This window comes from Acanthisitta chloris, unplaced genomic scaffold (assembly GCF_000695815.1).
Source record: "Acanthisitta chloris isolate BGI_N310 unplaced genomic scaffold, ASM69581v1 scaffold590, whole genome shotgun sequence".
NCBI classification, from domain to species: domain Eukaryota; kingdom Metazoa; phylum Chordata; class Aves; order Passeriformes; family Acanthisittidae; genus Acanthisitta; species Acanthisitta chloris.
The window spans coordinates 40,525-60,108 of record NW_008650858.1 but is presented as its reverse complement, the minus strand read 5'-3'; the positions used below and the strand labels follow the sequence as shown (position 1 = coordinate 60,108).

The window sequence follows — 19,584 nt, the reverse complement described above, 5'->3', positions numbered from 1 at the left end:
TTCCTGCTGCTGGCAGACCTTCACCTATCATCATCATCTTGCACCAAGACACCAGTCAAGAAAAACAATATAATCCTTTCTAACAAGACAGCAATTTAATACTGTAAAAATATTACAATAAATTATTACAAAAAACCCATGCAGTCAATCATTACAGGATTTTAGCAATATTAAGTTCCATTAACACCCACTATTCCTGATTCTTGAGTACCCACAATGCTCACACCTGACCAGTGAGCAACAGCATTTGGTCTTCTCCATAACAAAGACTGGCTTTACATTTGTAGAGGTACCCAAATGTCTGAGTCTAGACTGTTCTCCTAAACATGCCGTTACCTAGGTATAGGGTTGGCCTCACAGAGCAAATGCATAGAAGTTCTATGAAACAAGGAAGAAGATGAAAGATTTTTGAGTCTGAAATTATTTCAGATCACTGGAGTGTGGTACCAGACTCAGGGTGCCCATGAAATCCAGCCATGCTCACCCAATAAGGATCACAACCTGCCATATGATGGAAATGCTCATGAGTCTCTTCCCACCTGACACCAAATAATATCACATCAGAAATAGTACACCTGTTTTCGGTATCAGTTCCCAACCCTACTATCAACCTCTCTATAAATTTGAAAAGAACAACAGTATTTTCCCATACCTTCACTTTTTGCAAAGAACACTAAAACCCTTAGCCTTTATAAGCACGAACTGCTTACCTCAGGTACTGCTGCCTGATTTTTCTACAGCTGAAAAGAAATTTAACTTTTACATAATAGTAATCACATATATGCCCAATAAGAGTATCATTAACCTAGCTTTATACACATTGAAATAGGATCGAAAATTTAGTTATTCTAACACAAAGAGAAACACACAGAATTACAACAGAATGGCTGAGATAAGAAGAGGTCAACCAGTCCAACCCCCTGCTCAAGCAGGGCCAGCTTACTGCCAGGTGCCTAGGACTGTGTCCAGACTGTTCTGAATACCTCTAAGGATGGAGACTGCTAAACCTTCCTGTGCAACCCGTACCAGTGCTGTCATCCTCACAGGGACAAAGTGTCTCCTTACATTGAGACAGCACCTCCCATATTTCTGCCCATGGCCTCAGATTCTGAGAAGAGCTTGATGCTATCTTCTATGCACTCTCTCTGCAGGTGGATAAGAACACTCTTGAGTCTTCTCTTCTCCAGGCTGAACAGTCTCAGCTCTACTAACTTTATGGCCTTTTGTTGGACTCAATCCAGGATGCCCATGTCTTTTGTACTAAGGAGTCCAGAACTAGACACAGTACTCCAGGTGTGACTTCAACAGCGCTGAATAGAGAGAAAGGATCACCTCTCTCAGCTGGATGAAGCTTTGTCTAGTGCAGCCCAGGACACCAACAGGTAGATTTGCAGCAAGGACCCATTGCTGGCTCATGTCCAACCTGCTGTCCACCAGAATGCTCAAGTTCTTTTCTGCCAAGCTGGCTGGCCCTCTGTATACTGGTGTCTGGGGTTGTTCCTCCCCAAGGTGCAGAACTTTGCACTTCTCCTTGTTGAACTTCATGAGGTTCCTACCAGACCATTTCTCCAGCCCTGTGAGGTGCCCCTGGATGGCAGCACAACCCTCTGGTGTCTCAGCTGCTTCTCCTAGTTTGGCCACCAGCAAAGGGCATACCCTGCCCCATTACCCAGATCATTAATGAAAATGTTGAACAGAACTGGACCCAGTACAGACCCCCCAGAGTACACTGCTAGTCACTGGCCTCCAACTAAACTTTGTGCCACTGATTACCATCTCCTGGGCTCAGCTGTTCAGCCAGTTTTCGACCCACCTTAGTCTCTGCACATTCAGCCCATACTTCAGCTGCTTGTTTATGAGGATCTTTGGGAGGCAGTATCAAAAAGAAGTATCAGTTATTACTACTTATTTCACCCATTCAATTTTAAAACACAAGCAATGAGTTAGCTGATACACATACATTTATACTGCAGTGTTAGAGAAAAGGGTGTGTATTCATACATTGGAGAGACCTTTATTCCAACAACCTGAATCAAACAACTTGCACGGAAACTGCAGATCAGTTGAGCATAACATCTTCACCATGTATTGAGCATTCTTAACTGCATACAGGAATGTGAACAAATTCTCAGCTTTATCAGTTCAAACAGCTTCTTGCAGTTGCCTGTTTCTTCAGCTCTATGAATGCATTATTGTACATCAGTATGAACACCATTAAAATGAGAAAGAAGCATTATTCAACTACCAACCTCCAGCAGCACCTGCTCAGCCTTTCTCTTCACCATGTATTGAGCATTCTTAACTGCATACAGGAATGTGAACAAATTCTCAGCTTTATCAGTTCAAACAGCTTCTTGCAGTTGCCTGTTTCTTCAGCTCTATGAATGCATTATTGTACATCAGTATGAACACCATTAAAATGAGAAAGAAGCATTATTCAACTACCAACCTCCAGCAGCACCTGCTCAGCCTTTCCTCTAAGAGTAAATTTTTTTTTTCTTTGCTCTGGCAGAACAATGGAGCTGCAGGGGGCAAATTTAGGGGCAGGTTTTAAGTATAAAGCAAGATGACAGCTTCATTCCAAGGCCATGACATAGACAACCACAATTTGAATAGTTATTAAAGAAATGCTGTCAGGTTACAGAAAACAAATGTCTATATTTGAAATTACAATTGCTAACTACATATTTAATGAGAAAGAAATTAAGAATAATATCTTTAAAAAATAATCTCTCATATTTCTCAGTACTGTAATTCTTGACCACTCAAAGTCATGTTAAATGAAAAACTAGATTGTGAAGGAAATAATTTCCTTACATTTAGTTTTGTTGCTTTAATTTTTTATTGTCTGCTTTTGCCATGCACTCACTGTTTTGCTGATGGATAAGAAAAAGAAATCTGAAATATACAGGAAAAATATTAGGGGAAAAAAAAAAAAGAGAAGTTTTTACAATAGGCAATTCCCTCCTTACTTTACTCCTTGCCAAAAGAATTATTGGTGAAAGATGACAAATGCTTCTGAGCATAATTCAATTTAACTTTTAGCCCTGTGTTTCACTTCATGAAGGGAAGTTATGACTATTCTAAGACAAATACATATGATCTGCCTGCATTAAAGAAAATTGCTTTATAATAACAATAATGTCTAGCATGATATGTCAAATGCTTAAGTACAAAATCCCATTGTTCCAGTCCATAAAAAATAGACAGACCATATTTTCCATACATTTACAAGAAAAACACAAAGCATGAATCACCTAGATACCATTTCACTTCTGTTTTGGAAGTTAAATTCTCCAAGTTTCCAAACTTTTGTCTTACCTTTCTTCAGCGGTACCTCTCCATATTCTGGAACATGCAGCTATTATCCAGTTTTCAGACATTTATACCTTAAATTTACACCAGATATTACTCCTACAGTGTACTAATGTTTCACATTCCCTAACAAATTAAGTCCATCACTTCACTTTAGAATTATCTGGAGCAGGTCAATATTTTTTCAAGGCTTGAGATGATTTTTAGTAAGAAACAGAATATCCTCAGGCAAATGACTAAACGAGCAGAAAAATTCTTCGTGTTCAACTATGGTTTTGAGACAAATTTACTTTCCTCTTCATGATTACAAATTTATGAAAAAACTATAAACCACTTAAAATGTATAACCCAGGGCAAGTCAGACAAAACACCTTCACACCACTGAATACATCACAAAAACATCACTGGAACACTGTACACTGCAACACCTCAAAGGCAATCTGGTGGTTTCCAATGGCATTCTCAATCTCTCTCTCCAATCAAGCTTTAGTTTTCACTGCCTTTAATCAGAAGAATGATTTACTTTTGACTTACTTCCAGATAACACAGATAAGGTATGTGGTCTTTGGCAATTAAATTACCTTTGAATTGTTACCCATTGTGACCTGCCAGAAGGATTTTCCAGATCCCACTACTATTTTTAAATACTTCTGACACATACGCCCCAAACCAAAATCTTAAAAGTCAGAAGACTAAAAAACAGTTCTATTCCTATAGATACATTTTATCCATTTGCTGCTTCTTTATAAGAAGTTATAAAAGACAGGCTCAATACTGCTTCCAAAACAGCTTTCACTAATGAGAAAGCTGTGACTATGTATGCCAATAATTTACATGAGTTTTTCACTGTTGTTTCAGAACAGTGTCATAGGACATCTTTTGTTGTTGGGGTTTCTTTAGACAAATTGCTTTTGCAAAAAGCTAAAAACCAAAGGACAGATCATTGTCTTAGGGACAGAGAGAGACAAGACTTCAGATTTGACTGCAAGCAACTCTTTCCTTTTAGTTTTGCAAATACCTTTAAAAAATAAGTGCTTAATTATAAGAGAAACTGATACCTACTGGCACTTGGGATCTTACACCACATATTCAGAAAATACGACGTGTTTAAATTAAATTGATGCTGTTTTGCAACATATAAAATTTAAAAAATACACATTTCACTTTTTTCTTTCTGTGTACCAGCAACCCTTAAGCAGGAGAGGAAACACTCAGAGTGTAAGACCCAAGAGACCGGCAATACTGCTTTGAAGGCAGAAACAGCCCATGAATGTTGGGGCACGGCCTTACAGAAGTTGAAGTTTCCTTGTAACAAGCCTGGTTTGGTAGGAAGCCTTATCCCTGCAGTGAGAACAGACAAGGCTCACTCTGACCAACAGCACTGCCTTTTATACACACCCTTGGCTAAACACCAAAGCATAAAAAGCCAAGCGCCTCTGGGATGGTAACTACAGTCCCTTTACCGTTGCAAGATTTATGTGAATCTGAGAAAACATCTTTCCTCACATATTAACATAACAGTAGCAAAATATTCAAGAAAAAAAGCAAGGGAATCAGAGATGCTGGGGGAGTCTGGAGGGTGATCAGATGTCCACTGTCCCACTGCCATTCGGTTTCTAATGTGTCTGTAAGTCATTAGGCCTGGTATGCCCCCGAGCCGAAACCACAGGAAACTGTGCACCCAAAGCAATTTCATTTCAATGAAAATTCATCTCAAATGATTCTTAGTACTTCTTCAGAATATACAGCATGATCATTTCTGACATCCTCCTGGCTTCCCTGTATTATAAATGAAGCTGGACAAAAACACAAGCAGAAACATCATTGTGACTAAACCCAAAATTTAAAACTCAAATGTAGAACTCCTTTATATGGAAAAGAGGTCATCACTTAATGAATACTCAGTTTCATGTCATCTTTACAGTACACAACTAAATATGATGACAGGTGTAATAACATCTCTTTCAAATTGCTCCAAGGGCAAGTAAAATTAGAAAGTCCCTTGTCATGAAAAAAAATATTACAGTTATTGATGAGAAGATTCTTCAAGAACCTCTATCTAACTGCGGGACATAGATTGTAATTTTTGGCACTATGTACCCATTTGGTAACTACTTTTGGCAACAGTTTTCTAAACGGTAATTTTAAAAACCACTGCAAAAGTAAAAAACCCAAACCTGTATAACCTCATTTTTCTACTTATTTGAGGGTAATAAAGGAAAAATGTAATAATTCTACATGTACAAAGGCTTGTTGAGGCCTGATGAATGAGGAAATGCTGAAAGGAGGAGAAAAGGGATTTCCCATGGACATTCAATATTATAACCTATAAATACACCTGGTAATGACAACTGGGTCATAATAGACAGCTTTTCATGCATCCTGTTTTGCCTGTACAGAAGTAATGTTTGCACATTAATCTGTTGAGCAGTACAAACAGAACAGTCATTTGTATATTTAAGAATTGAAAAACCTTTCACTGTCATTGCCTTCTAATACTGAAGTTTCACCCTCTCTCAAGTTTTAAATGGTGTCACATTTTTAAGTTCTGATGTGAAAGCTGGACAGCACTTCTGCACATTTGGACTGCTGCCTCTGTAGTTTGAAATTTCCAATAAACAAGTTGCTCTGCTTTGATTTTCACTGCCAAATTCACACTTTTCAACAGAATACAGTCAACTTCAGTTTGTATTCAACTTTTATTCTGGCTCCCTTTCTACTTACACACTGTGCAAACATTCAGCAATTTCCTGGAATAACAAAAAAAAAAATTTAGTATGACTCTCGATAATTATATGTTTCTCCTGGAAAAATGACTTTCATTTGATTAATGCAATTTCTCATTTTCAGACTAAGTCAATTATAATTACACAATGGAACTTAATGAAAACACCTCCCTTGAGTGAAAACATTTTCCCCTGCATAGAGCCTGGCCTGATACAAACATAAGAAAGAACATTTTCTTTTTTCTCCCACTGCCTTCTTAAACAAAAAGCCAATTCTGGACAATTCTTACATGTTTTATCTGCAAATTATCTAGCTTAGCATTAACTGCATTTCCACTGAAGCCCAAGGAATGCCTCAGAAACAGTATCACAGGACACTGTATGCCAATGCAAAGTTCACCATCATCAAACTGATGCACCTTCTCCCTTTCTTGCTAACCATGGTTATACATCCTCTAACTACCTATCTTGCTGCTTCTCTGGTTCTCTCTAGCCCTTGAGGTGGTTTAAGCAACAAAAGATCAGAGGGATTATCTCACTTTTTCTACCACATCAGAGAGCTGAACTGGCTCAACATAAGATGTATCAGATACAGAAATTATTAACGGCATTCACAACAGAGATCATTGTGTCTGCAGTTGTCCCAGTATTTTGCATTGCAAATAGTACAATTAGTTACACTTTAAAATAAAACATATTTTGATTTTTCCATCATTCACACCCTTCACTGTGTAACTACAAGGATGGAGATTCCACAAACTCTTTGGGCATCCTGGCCATTAAGACATAGAAAATTAAATACCCTTCACTGAAAAATAAACAGAGAGAACTTGGTAGGGCTGCCCATATTCCATAACTAACATTTCAGGAAATTGCATTATATTCTCTTGTAGTAAAGAATGAAGAGCAGGACACAAAATATATAGAGGATCCATATACTCAGAAAAGCTGAAACTACAGACAATGGCAGGACATGAAATCTCAGGTACACCTTCAGACAGTGATGCAAAAATATATCATTTTGTTACAAAAGAGACATTAAGGCAACTTTATCAGCACAAGGAACATTTTACAGCACACCTGGGATTCCAGGGTCAGCCTTGGTCCAGATTCCAGACTGAATGCTGTGTCTACTTTCAGAACTTTTCACAAAGTTACCTAAGAACTTGGTCAAAATCAGATTACCTTAAAAAAGCACTGAGGTTTCTACAATTAAAACCCTACACACTGTAGCATCCATACATGACAATGCCCAGATCAGCCCTCATTTCCAGTGTTATGACTGACTGGAGGATTTTTTTAAAATGAAATTCAACCTAAGTATAAATAGCACCACCTCATACTGGAGATATTTTATCATCAATGTCCAAAACAATGTTTACCTGATATAAAAGCACACAAAGAAGGAAACAAATGTTCACCACGAACCGAAACATGGATGAGCAACGTAATATTCCAATATATTTATCCTCTTTAGAATAATTAATGCATTAATACTACTTGAAGTTACTACTCCTTGAAAGAAACAAAGGATGAAGTAACCTCTTCACAAATATTGACATCATGTGAATTTCTCTAGATTTGACAGTCTTTAATAGAGAAAATCCAGAGAAAAACTACCTGGCTGAAAGGACATTCTTGTGAGTCACTTCTATTATAAGGCTAAATTATGATTCAAGCAAAGAGAAACAGAGTGTTTTTTGAAAAATACTTTATGTCCAACTGGGCAGGATCTAAGTTCTTTTTCTCCTTTAAAAAAAGAGCACCTATAATGTAGGTATGCAAGTTCCATATAGCCCATACCTCTTCACTTAGCTGAAGAGAGTATATCTCCCAGTAATTTATAAAGCATTATATCAATAAAACATTATATCACACGCAAACAGAAAACAAACAAAAAAAAAATACAGATATATTTAGCCTTACTTCTCCATGTCTTAAAGGTGTAATAGCTCCTCTTGCCACTGCCATTCGGAACAACGTTTCTGTGGCCTGCATCAACAAACACACACAACAATTAGTTATTTAAAAAAATGACAATACAGCTCATGAAGATTTGTTTCAACATTTTTCAAATTTTCTGCTCACTTTTAGCACTTATTTTCCAACTGAATTGCTCAAGTCATTTAGAACCATCTGGACAGCTCAGGCAAAAATTTATTGCAAGGTGAGAGGTGTATCAAGGGTTTTGGTCCCAGCACAGGTAACCACCTAAGCAGTGCACAGTCCCTCCCATGACACTGCAGCAACTCCACAAGACTCTTCGTGCAGGTCAGAGATGCTCAATCCCATATAATGGTTTTCTAGAGGTTGTCATGTAAAAGTACGATACTCAAGGACAAAATATCTATATGATATTTCACAACTCACAAAACTAATTTTTAAAATTGCTGTTTAATAATATACACTTAAATTAACAAACAAGTATGAAAAAAATAGCACCTGACCCCTCACCTCAGTACCAGTTGTGTCAATATTTGCATGCTGCTGGGCGCAAATGACAGGGAACACAACTTTGGGGCAATCTTAAATTAAGCTAACCTTCAGTTAGCTTGCACACCTTTCTGTGTTGGTTGGCCCATCCTTTCTTTAGTTTGGTGGGACAATTAGCACATACGTCTGACATAGATACAGGTTACTGACTTAATACAAACTGTAATAGGTTCTGTACGACCTTTCTTTCTCACAGCTGGTTGAAAAAGACACAAAAAACCTCACAGGTTGCTTAAATTCATGCACTGGCACATCAGTGTACACACGTACAGATTTGTTTTAAAGACTTGTTTCCACAGCAAGTAGTGAAGCTGTTTTCAATTGCAACTGTAATGAAACATGGTTTTAATATCTGGCTCTAATCAAAAAAATACTCTAATATTTAAGGATCTATGCTTAGAAGTAATTAGCAGGCTGTTTGGAAAAAAAAAGAACACCATCACATTTAGCAAGTTTATAAATAGCTGATCATCTCTCGTGATAGTGATTTTAAAAATAAGCAGTTCAATGCTTACATGACTGCATGACTTGCTGGGCTCCTGCTACACCACCTTAAGACAGCTCTATCTCAACAAATATAATATCAAAGACATCTTTCAGTTCCTCAGTCTTCCCAGACAGATTAAGCAGGGGTTACCCTTATCTAAGTAATTTTCTGCAGAAAATAACTTCATAAAAGAGCTTTTAACTACCTTTTGTGTCCCACACACACCTGTAAATGAACGTGTGCACTCCAGAACATTGGGCTGCAAAACCTAGTACTTCATTTACACCCACAATGAGGCAGGGCAGAGCCCCACTGTGATCCTTCTTCTCAAACCTTTCTTCTCTGAGAGATGAAGTGAACCTCACACAACCTTTTGTATTTCCCAAAATTGGTTTCTTTCACCAGCACTTTTAGGGATGTTTCAACTGAATTGAGCATTCTGTCGATACAGCTAAGCTGCTTTTGCTTCTTTTGAAAACCACTGGTGTGTGTGACTTTCTTTTCACATCTACTAGTAAAAGATCTCTCTTAATACACTTGTACTCGCATCGTTAATGCCAGATGTCAGAACCATACAGAAAGAAGGAAAAAAATCACAGCAACAGAAAATGTAGCACCACAGATGTCCTCCTGTGGGCCACCCTTCATGTGCTGAGCACCACTAAGAAGATTAGCACTACAATCACAGCTTCCCACCCAAACAGCATGGAGGGCGATGAGGCCACCTATAGCCATTCATGGGCTGACAATGACAAGGCTGGAGAAAGAGCTATTGGGGTTTTAGGTATGCAAAATCCAAGAAGATGCTTAAAGAAGTTCATCTGTCAAAAGAGAGATCAGCCGAAGCTTACTCTTGGTGTAATCTTTAAGGCAAAGGAGGTGGACACTAGCAGAATATTTCAGATCCGCATCCTTTCTACAAAGCAAATCTCAACTGTGAACAACGTGTTGAGATTTGAAAAAGGCACTGTCTTACAGGGAAGAAGAACATGATGAAACTGTTCAGAAAGTTCTTTAAGACTCAAAGCATCACAACATCACACATACTAATGATAAAAGTAATCAGCTAAGAACATCTTGCCAGTCTCAAAATGAAAATTTATCGATAACACTTTCTTTTTAAAAAAACCTCCTGGACTGTCTTCACTTTCTATCTTCTCCCTTTCTGCCCTGCAAATGCAAGCACAAACAGAATTGTACTGGATGGTATCCAGAGAAAGGCAGCAGAGCTGGTGAAGGCTCTCTGGAGCACAAGCCTGATGAGAAGCAGCTGAAGGAGCTGGGCGTGTTTAGCCTGGAAAAAAGGTTGCAGCCAAGTCAGTCTCTTCTCCCAAATAACAAGTGATAGGACAAGCAGAAATGGCCTCGAGTTGCGCCACCGGGGGTTTAGATTGGATATTAGGAAAAAACTTCATCCTGGCAAAGGTGGTCAAGCACTGGAACAGGCTGCCTAGGGAAGTGGTGGAGTTAAATACCCTGGAGGTATTTAAAAGATGTGTAAATGTGGCACTTAGGGACACAGTTTAGTGGTGGGCTTGGCAGGGCTGGGTTAAAGGTTGCACTCGATGATCTTAACCTAAACAATTCTGTGATTCTATCTTGTCCTGCTTGGGTCCCCTTGGGCCAGGTTGACCAGGCTCATCTTCAGTATCTCTAGGCTCAGAGGTGCCAACAACCTCTCTGATCAACCTGTTTCAGTATTTCACAGCATTTTCAGTGACAAGTCCATGAAAAAAAATGCAATTTACAGACAACCAGTAAATTCCCTGTGCTTCCCAAAGAAGCACAGCCCAGTTCCTCAAATTCTCTGTAACTGGTGGAAGTGCTTTGTGCCAGCCAAGTGGAAGGACATCCTTCTTCTGCCGTTTCTAGCTGTGACAAGCCAAGTCACACTGAAATCCCAAAACACAGAGCATCTTGATGGCATTCAAGCAGTACTTGTTGGATATGTAGGAATAAGCACAGGAGTGGAAAAATTCAAAATATAAATGCACCAAATTTCTTCTTAAATTTTAAAGACAAACTCCACCATGATTAAACCTCCACAAAGTATGAGTGAAAAAAAAAGCTGCATCCCAAACAGTCATGAAAAAATAACAATATGCTCACATACCTCATGTACTTTCTGAAATTCTCTATGTGATAATATCTTGCTGAGGGTAAGGGGATCCCTACAGAACATTAAACTGACTTTGACTAAAAATCCAGTTTACTGAACACATCTTGCTTGGTATATTCTTGGTATCTAACTTCAAATCTACCAAAGTTATTAGTATAATAATAGTTAATATTTATGCCGCATAATATTATCACACAACTTGTTTCAATACTGATTAAGTTTAAATCCCTTGAACACAGATGCCAAAATTTTAAATAATTTGTTAAAGATATTAAGTATATTGAAATAGGAGGGTTTGTTATTTCATTGTATTAAATCTGATAAAAATATGCAGAGCGCTGCTCTCACAAATCAAACTATCTTTCAACACAGGCTATCAAATAAAATAATTTGATACCTTCAGTAATAGATTCTATTAGAAAAGTTTAGCAAACTTTTCAGCATCAAACCCACTTCCACCCAACAGAGCAGTTCTCACTGCTCCTCTGGTTCACAACTCATGGTATCCTTAAGCAAGACACCCACAGTTATGTGCCATTTAGAACAGGGTTAATTACCTGGTTGCAATGTCAGCCCTTTCTTATCCTTAAAATACCTTCTAAAATTCTTGCATATGTTTATATTAGACATTTGTCCATTGAATGTCAAGTTTTCACAATTCCATTTCATGCTGCCTAATTTAGAAATACAGCATAAATTATGTCAGTTTTTACATGCTGAAAATATTAAAATAATCTTAAATTTTATGTTAGGATGTGTAACTGTGACTATGGAACACAATTTATTGGCAATATTGATAGCCATGTCAGGATAACCATGCATGGTTATCCTGACATCCTTAGTCATGTCAGGGTAACTGTCCATTTAAGAAATAATATTATACTCAAACTGCTGAGTAGGAATTTAGCTAATTTTGAACTGCTTCTGCACTAAATATTCCATTAGAATCAGTTTTTAGAAAGCTGCAAAAATTTGAGATTTTTTTTGCATTCAATTCACTGTGCATAAGCCTTAAATAAGAATAATTACAGGCTCAGGCAATGACTTCAGATACTTCTACTCAGCGATGGGAATCAGAGATTCCTGACAGTAAATTATCAACAGATGGTTTTAGTGATCTCAGTGTGAAATAAATGTGTAGCCAAGCTGATATTTACTAAATCCTAACTGCTCTTCTTTATAAAGAATGTGTAGTGTGTCACACTGTATGTGAGGTGAAATGGCAGTATCTGACCACTCTGTAACACCAGGCAAGCTCTAATGTCACCTCCAGACAAACATGACCAACAGTTCTCCCTCCAAGAAAACAGTTACTTCTGATCAAATTCCTTGCAAGTGGGTTTAAAATAAAAAGAAATTGAAAATAAATAAATAAATGAATGAAAATGTAAACAACTTGTATTAACCAGAACTGAAGTGAAAAATAATTGTGCATTATTGATGGATATGGCAGAAAAAGCCAAAAAAAACCAGTACTTTAGATTCCAGATGTTTTGAATTTTCTAGGTATTCACAAAAATAAAAGGGTCTTATAATACTTCATCAAAACAGTTACTGTTTTACCAAAAGAAAACTGCAAATGCAAGCAGTGGAGGAGATTGCTCATGCAAATTAATGAATTTATAAATGCATACTCTGTAATCACCTGACAACCTTTGGCATCTATTTCTAAATGTGCATTTTAAAGAAAACCAACAAAACAACAGAAAACAAAAATCTATTTAATTAAAATGTTGTAAACTGTTTATAAGAACAAAAATGGATGGAATACTACAAAAGATTTTTGGGTTTTTTGCTCCTGTTAGGTTTTCTGATCTTGGATAAAACAGTTGGCTGACAGCTCCAGCCTCTAAAATCTGTGATCCTTCATGTGAAGCAAATTACATTTAAAAAATGGTATTGACAGTCTATCCGAAATCATCAGTAATATTTTCAACTTGATTACATTTTGCAAATGAACTATTGTTATAGCCCTTATGTAGCTAACGATCACAAAACAAGAATGAATGCTAAAAAAAAAAACCCAGATTTGGTGAGATTCAGAAGCAATAATAATAGGAATATGCACAAGAAGCTTCTCAAGTTTGTTTGGTTTTTTTTCAAAAATTCTGCCCACAAAATGTCAAGTGTAAAGCAACCATCTGCATCTAAACCTTACTCCAGATGACAGATTTAACCTACCTGAGGAGGTATTTATTGTTACAACTTTTTATGAAATTACTACAATACCAACACAGAATGTGCTGACATCCTGTATATTTTATAGCTTTAAAACATTTTTAAAATATGTCAAAATACAACACCATAGATGAATTGAAGCTTTTGAAGTGACAGATATTTAAATTCCTACTTTCTGAAAAAAAAAAACCATAAAAATTCAATTAATTCCATTCAGATCTGAATTCCATGTACCTCCATCTCTTACTTTTTCAAAGGAGTCTGAATGTCTCTACCTTCATTACTGAGATGTTAGAATCTTACTTGTACAATAAGTCGATGAGCATATATTTGACATCTGAAAGACACAAGTTCTTTACAGTCATCCATTAATAGATCAAATAATTCCTTACCTTTAGCTTCTATAAAAAGCATCTTAACCATAAACTCAATAAAGACCAAACAATTTAAATTCCATGATAAAGCAGTTCATGAAAGCCTTGTACCTGTTTTCTGAAACTTCTAATTTTTTTCAAAATTCAGCTTTCAGAATGTGAACACCCAGAGAAAATATTGCACCAAACACCCACCTCTGCATTCCATAATACTTGGTGTCCCTTTCTTCTGGTTACTTATACAACGTTTGTGCACACAAAGCACACACCTGGCCATGTACCTTATACAGCAAAAGTACAGTATGAAAACAGGTTTTCTTTCTCAAATAACAAATGTGTGTTGATTCCCTAAACCAATGTCTGAGGGGTTGCAAAATTCAGCACTAATACAGCATAAACAAACCCCTGTTAAAACTAATAAGACTAATAGCATAGTGACTCTTTTTGAGTTAAAGTCTTGCTCCTTCCTGAGAATATTTGCAAATTTGTCAGGTAAAGAGAGGTTCAAATTTACACAAAGTTCAGTGTAACTTCTATTATTACACTAACAAATTCCATTTGGTCACTGAACTAAACCTGCACTTTCAGGGTTAATGTCTTCCCTTACGAATCAATTTGCCTCTATCCTCTAACTAGCTAAGCTACCCTCATCTTCCTCCCTGCTGCAGTTCAGCTCAGGAACTTCAGCCTCCCCTTAAAAGAGCTTTAAAATTTAAAGTTGCAGAGCACACGCTCAACAAACCAACGAAGCACAGAAACAATCAAGCAGTGCATGCTGCTGGAGGAAATAAAAGCATTAGTATTTATCTTAATCTGAACCTAGGAGTCTGTAGTTGTGGAATTTGTAACTTTTTCCAAGATGATCTTTTTTTTTTACCTTCTGATTTCTTCGCTACCTGTTATTCCCCCTTTCCTTCCTGCCACCCCCCTCTCAAAAAATGCTTGGTATTTACATTGGGATTCCTGGTCCCAGCCTGTAACTGACTTTCACCTTTTTCTAGTTTTCTCTGCACAAAGGACTGAACAGCTCAACACTGCAATTAACCAAGTATCAGGAAGCCAGGAAAAAAACCAAACCCAATCCAGTGGTATAATGCTCATGAACTGAACTACCCACAAACCAGGCCAGCAACCAGCATGGGAAACTGGAGAAATAGGTCATTTAATCTCCTCTGCCTTGACAGAAATGCCAGAAAAAGGAGGTTCAAGGAAGCCTGCCCCACCACCATCACAGAGCAGAGGTTTCTGCATCTGAGAAATGATCAGCTGAAGCCAGCTAAAACCTTCCTTCTTTCCAACCACACAGCAGAAGGACAGCAAACAGCTGCAAGCCAGCCTGCAGAAAGCACATGACAACTGTTGAATATGCTTTTGATTAGTAATGCTGCCAGATAGAATAAAAGATAAGAGCTGGAAGACCTCTGGCCAGACCAGGAACATACAAGCACACTTGCACGTAGTCAGTGCCCTCCCCCAAGATTTAGGGCCAGCAAACCCTTCAGATTTACATTTCCAAAATGGTGAGAAGGAGCACATGCACCCATCCATCCATCATGGACCATCTCCCTTCATCCCATTTGAAACCGATCTATGGGGAACGTTTCTGCTGCCTGGCCAGGGGCTGCTGGAAAAACAACATGCAGAAACAACAGGTCAGCCCAGGATGGTTGTAATCACCAAGTGTCAGGACAGAAGGGCAACACTGCTCTGAGACCACAGCTGTAATGACCTCCAACACGATATGGAATCATAGAATGCTTTGGGTTGGATTAAATCTTTAAAGACTGCCTAGACACCCTGCACTGGACTGGATTGCTCAAAGTCCCATCCAACCTGGGATGGGGCAGCCACAACTTCTCTGGACAACCTGTTTCAGTGCCTCCCCACCCCTACAGCAAATTCTTTATCACTAATCTAAACCTACCCTCTTTCAGTTTAAAACCATTGACTCTTGTCCTGTCACCACAGACATGTGTACATTGTCTGTCCCCATCTTCCTCAGAAGTCCACTTCAAGTACTGAAAGGCCTCATGCAGATCTCCTTTGAGCCTTCTCTTCTCCAGGGTGAACAACCCCAACTCTGTCACCCTGCCTTCATAGGAGATGTGCTCCAGCCCACTCATCATTTTTGTGGACTTGTTCCAACAGGTCCACGTCCTTTTTATGCTTGGGGCCCCAGAGCTGGATGCAGTGCTCCAGGTGGGGTCTCACCAGAGTGGAGCACAGGGGGAGAATGCCCAGGATGCAGTTGGCTTTCTGGGTTGCAAGCACACACTGCCAATTCATGCTGAGCATCTCATCAACCAACCACCCCCCAAGTCCTTCCCCTCAGGGATGCTCTTAATCCATTCTCTGCCCAAACTCTATTTGTGCTTAAGATTGTCCCAACCCAGGACAAGACTCTTGGCCTTGTTGATAATCTGACACTTATTACCACATCTTTGCCTGTCCATCCATTTTGACTCTTCTGCAATACAGGTAAAAGTAGACCGAGGTGAGCTTTCATGGTCCACCTGCAGTTCCTCACTCAGCTATTGGGACAACTCAGAGCAAAATCCAAAGACCCCTGATCCCTGTTCTCCACTCTAACCCCTGAAAAATGGCAGAGATTTAAACACCAGGACGCGATTCCACCAGGCTTGGGTCTTGTAACACAGACATTCACTATGACCACTAAATTAATGAGAGCTGCATATTTAGACAGCTTTATTTCATATTATCCAAGCACATGTTCTGGAATTCCAGACTAATTTAAACAGTCATTTACAATTCCTTTATCTGCCTTCATTGACCAGAATTTCTTGTTAGCATGAACTCTAAGCAGATTCAATTCAGCACATTCCCTACAAGCTTTACAAGGTTTACATTTAATGTGTTTCACAATCACAGTCCTTTTTCTTTAGGGGATTACCTCACCTTTTACATTTCCCACTGGTAGCAATTTTAAGTAGCAGCTCTCAGTATTTGCAAATGGAACAAAAATTTCTTTGTCTCAACTGGTTTGTTTCCATGTATTGTAATTTACCCACTGTGTTATGAGTTAAACTAATACAAATCTAATCTAAAAAGCATTTTCAAACTTGTGATTTATCATCACCACAGTGTAAACAGTATTATAGATTACATCGACTTTGAATGAGACACTCAACTCACTCCCCAACTTTATTGTTTAAACATGTGCATGTCACACAATCTTTCCGAACTAATTAGAAACAGAACACACAGGTTAACACTCCTTCATTCTTGGTGCAGCTTATAAAAATGCCTCCCTCCTCTGTCTAGAAAAGTTTCAGTCATGTTAGACAAGAGCAACATTGCTTTTGATGAAGAAAATTCCTATTCTGGTGATGACGTAACAAAAAATGAACTGTGACTTTATCACATGCTGTTATCCATAAAAGAAATTAAGTAAATCAGATGCTGACTGCAAGTGATTAAAACCACTTAATACAAAATAATCAGAAAGAAAATTCAGGAAGTCATATATTATATTGGTAATGGTACTTAACTACCAAAGCAATGTAGTACTCTGAATAATATTTTTTTTAATCAACTTTTTTTCTTTTAAGAAGAACTAAAACTTTCAGAGCTTAGAACAATATTTTGAGGACTGGCGGAAGCACTGGTCAACCTCTTCCTCTTCTCAAGAAAGCTGTTCTTATTTTGGCCGAGAGTAACAAACAGAAACCCTCACTTTCAGGCTGCATAATGCTCAACAGAGTTTGCAAGTGAAGCCATATCAGATAAACTGAACAAGCAAGATTTCTTCTTCCCAAGTATCTTTCTTCAAAACTGACATGATCACAGTGCCTCCAAGATCTGAGAATTTCTCTCTTTCTGCCAAGCAGTGCAGGCAGGGCCCATAGCAAAGCATACTTGCATGCTGTTTTCTCTTTTCAAGAAAGGCAGGAAGCTTTTATCACAAGACCAATCTCAGAAGGAAGCCACACTTCTCCTTCGTATACACTATCTGAAGGGCCACAGCTATTCTCAACACTCAGACTGTTGACAGAAGCCATGATGCAATTGTACTCCCCAAGCCCTTTTATAAATCAAGGTTTGACGGAACACCCACCCACAATCATTAAAGCATTATGCATATGACAGCAAAAAGCAGTAAAATCTATCAAATCTGCTCAAAAGTTATGACGACTCATCACCTCTAATTTTGTAGCCAAAATTTCAAAATTCAGATTTCAAAAAAATGCAGCATTTACCCATGTATAGTGTAAGTCTAAAACACTTCACTTCTGTCATGCCAGGAACTGGATACTCCTCCATCCTCCTCTTGAACATTTTCCACAAAGGGAAGTTAGTTGGCCTGACCCTGCAACAGATGAATTACTGCAGCCAGCCCAGCCGCAGGATGGGAAGACAAACACCAAATGTCAAAGCAGAAGAAAGTACCTCCAGCAAGCTAAACTAGTAAAATGCCCTTAAAAATCAAGGCATCAGCCAGACTTGGACTCAAGCCACCTGAGATGAAGTTGGCTACAATCTCCATGTCCTGAAACACATTAGATCCAAAAAGGCTTTCAGTCAGAGCTGCTCAACAACACTACAATCGCCAAAATTAACTGTCACTAATTGATTTCAACACTATGACAAATCCTTGCCTGGTATACAACAAACTGGTAATTATCTGTCAGCCTAATAATAACTGGGCATGGTTTTACATAGGGAAAAAAGAGTAGCCTAATCTAATGCAAGAAATACTTGATTTCTACTCTCATGTACCAGTAGTCTCAGAGGATATAAACGTTTCATCAAAACTCAGATAGTTACTATAGACAATGGCAAAACAAGGAAATAAAGCTACGTGGCGATCAATGTCAGGTCTGTAAAACACTGCATTACTTTGTCTAAAATTTAGAAGGCAAATAACAAGGAACCACAATGACATTATTGACGAAACAAAGTACACAAAGAAGAATCAGATTCTAGCTTTTGGTTTTGTCCAACATCAGACAAGACAACTGAAATGCAGCAGATTTTTTCGTAAACTGGCACACTGCAGTCTTCTTTCCCAAGGGTGAGAGAGCCTCAATCAAGAGGTCCGAAAAATCTACTCCTATGGCAATTCCTCCTCCGAAAGAGAAACACTTTTCTCTTACCTCCAGAAGTCATAAAGAATACTGATTCAGTTATTTCCATCCGTTGCCTTGAGAACATACAGACCAACTAAAATTCAAATATGTTAAAATAATATAGGCCAATAAATCTGGAGGGAGTGAGGGGCAAATGCCTCAGCTTTCTAACACTGTATCACACCAAGTTATTCAATACTTTTTGAATATCATCTAAAAAAATAATTCTATGATTCCACCGCTGATGTCAAAAATGGTTATCATATTTGCCTGATGAGGACAAATTTTAAGAGTCTGTGAAGTATTTACAGACTTCAGCTGAGGAGCATGAAAAAAAAAGCCATAGTAGGAACTGATAACCTATATTTTACAGAAGTTCTGGACACGCCAATGGTTAGTTATAAAGTTGAGCAGCTGCTAATCTGCAACACATCTTCAATCATTTATTGGGAACAAGCAAGGTTCCCAAGGAAATGACTATTGATCCAGATCACACAGGAGGCACTACCAGTAAAACAACTGCTAGATTTCCCAAATCCAGAAACTGCACCATGGTCCTAAACTACTCCAAGTGATGTAGAGACACGCCAATGGTTAGTTATAAAGTTGAGCAGCTGCTAATCTGCAACACATCTTCAATCATTTATTGGGAACAAGCAAGGTTCCCAAGGAAATGACTATTGATCCAGATCACACAGGAGGCACTACCAGTAAAACAACTGCTAGATTTCCCAAATCCAGAAACTGCACCATGGTCCTAAACTACTCCAAGTGATGTAGAGTTGTATCACAACAAAAGCAGGAA

At 38.2% G+C, this 19,584-nt stretch overlaps 1 protein-coding gene across 1 annotated transcript in view; it reads right to left on the bottom strand.

Annotated features, from left to right (window-relative positions):
- TMEM135 (transmembrane protein 135) overlaps positions 1-19,584 on the bottom strand; it is a gene marked incomplete at its 5' end in the record, with an annotated part of 145,436 nt that overhangs the window by 87,125 nt on the left and 38,727 nt on the right. The window contains one exon of the mRNA XM_009070356.1: positions 7,968-8,033. Coding sequence (XP_009068604.1) covers positions 7,968-8,033 — 66 coding nt within the window. The remainder of the gene's footprint in view (positions 1-7,967; positions 8,034-19,584) is intronic.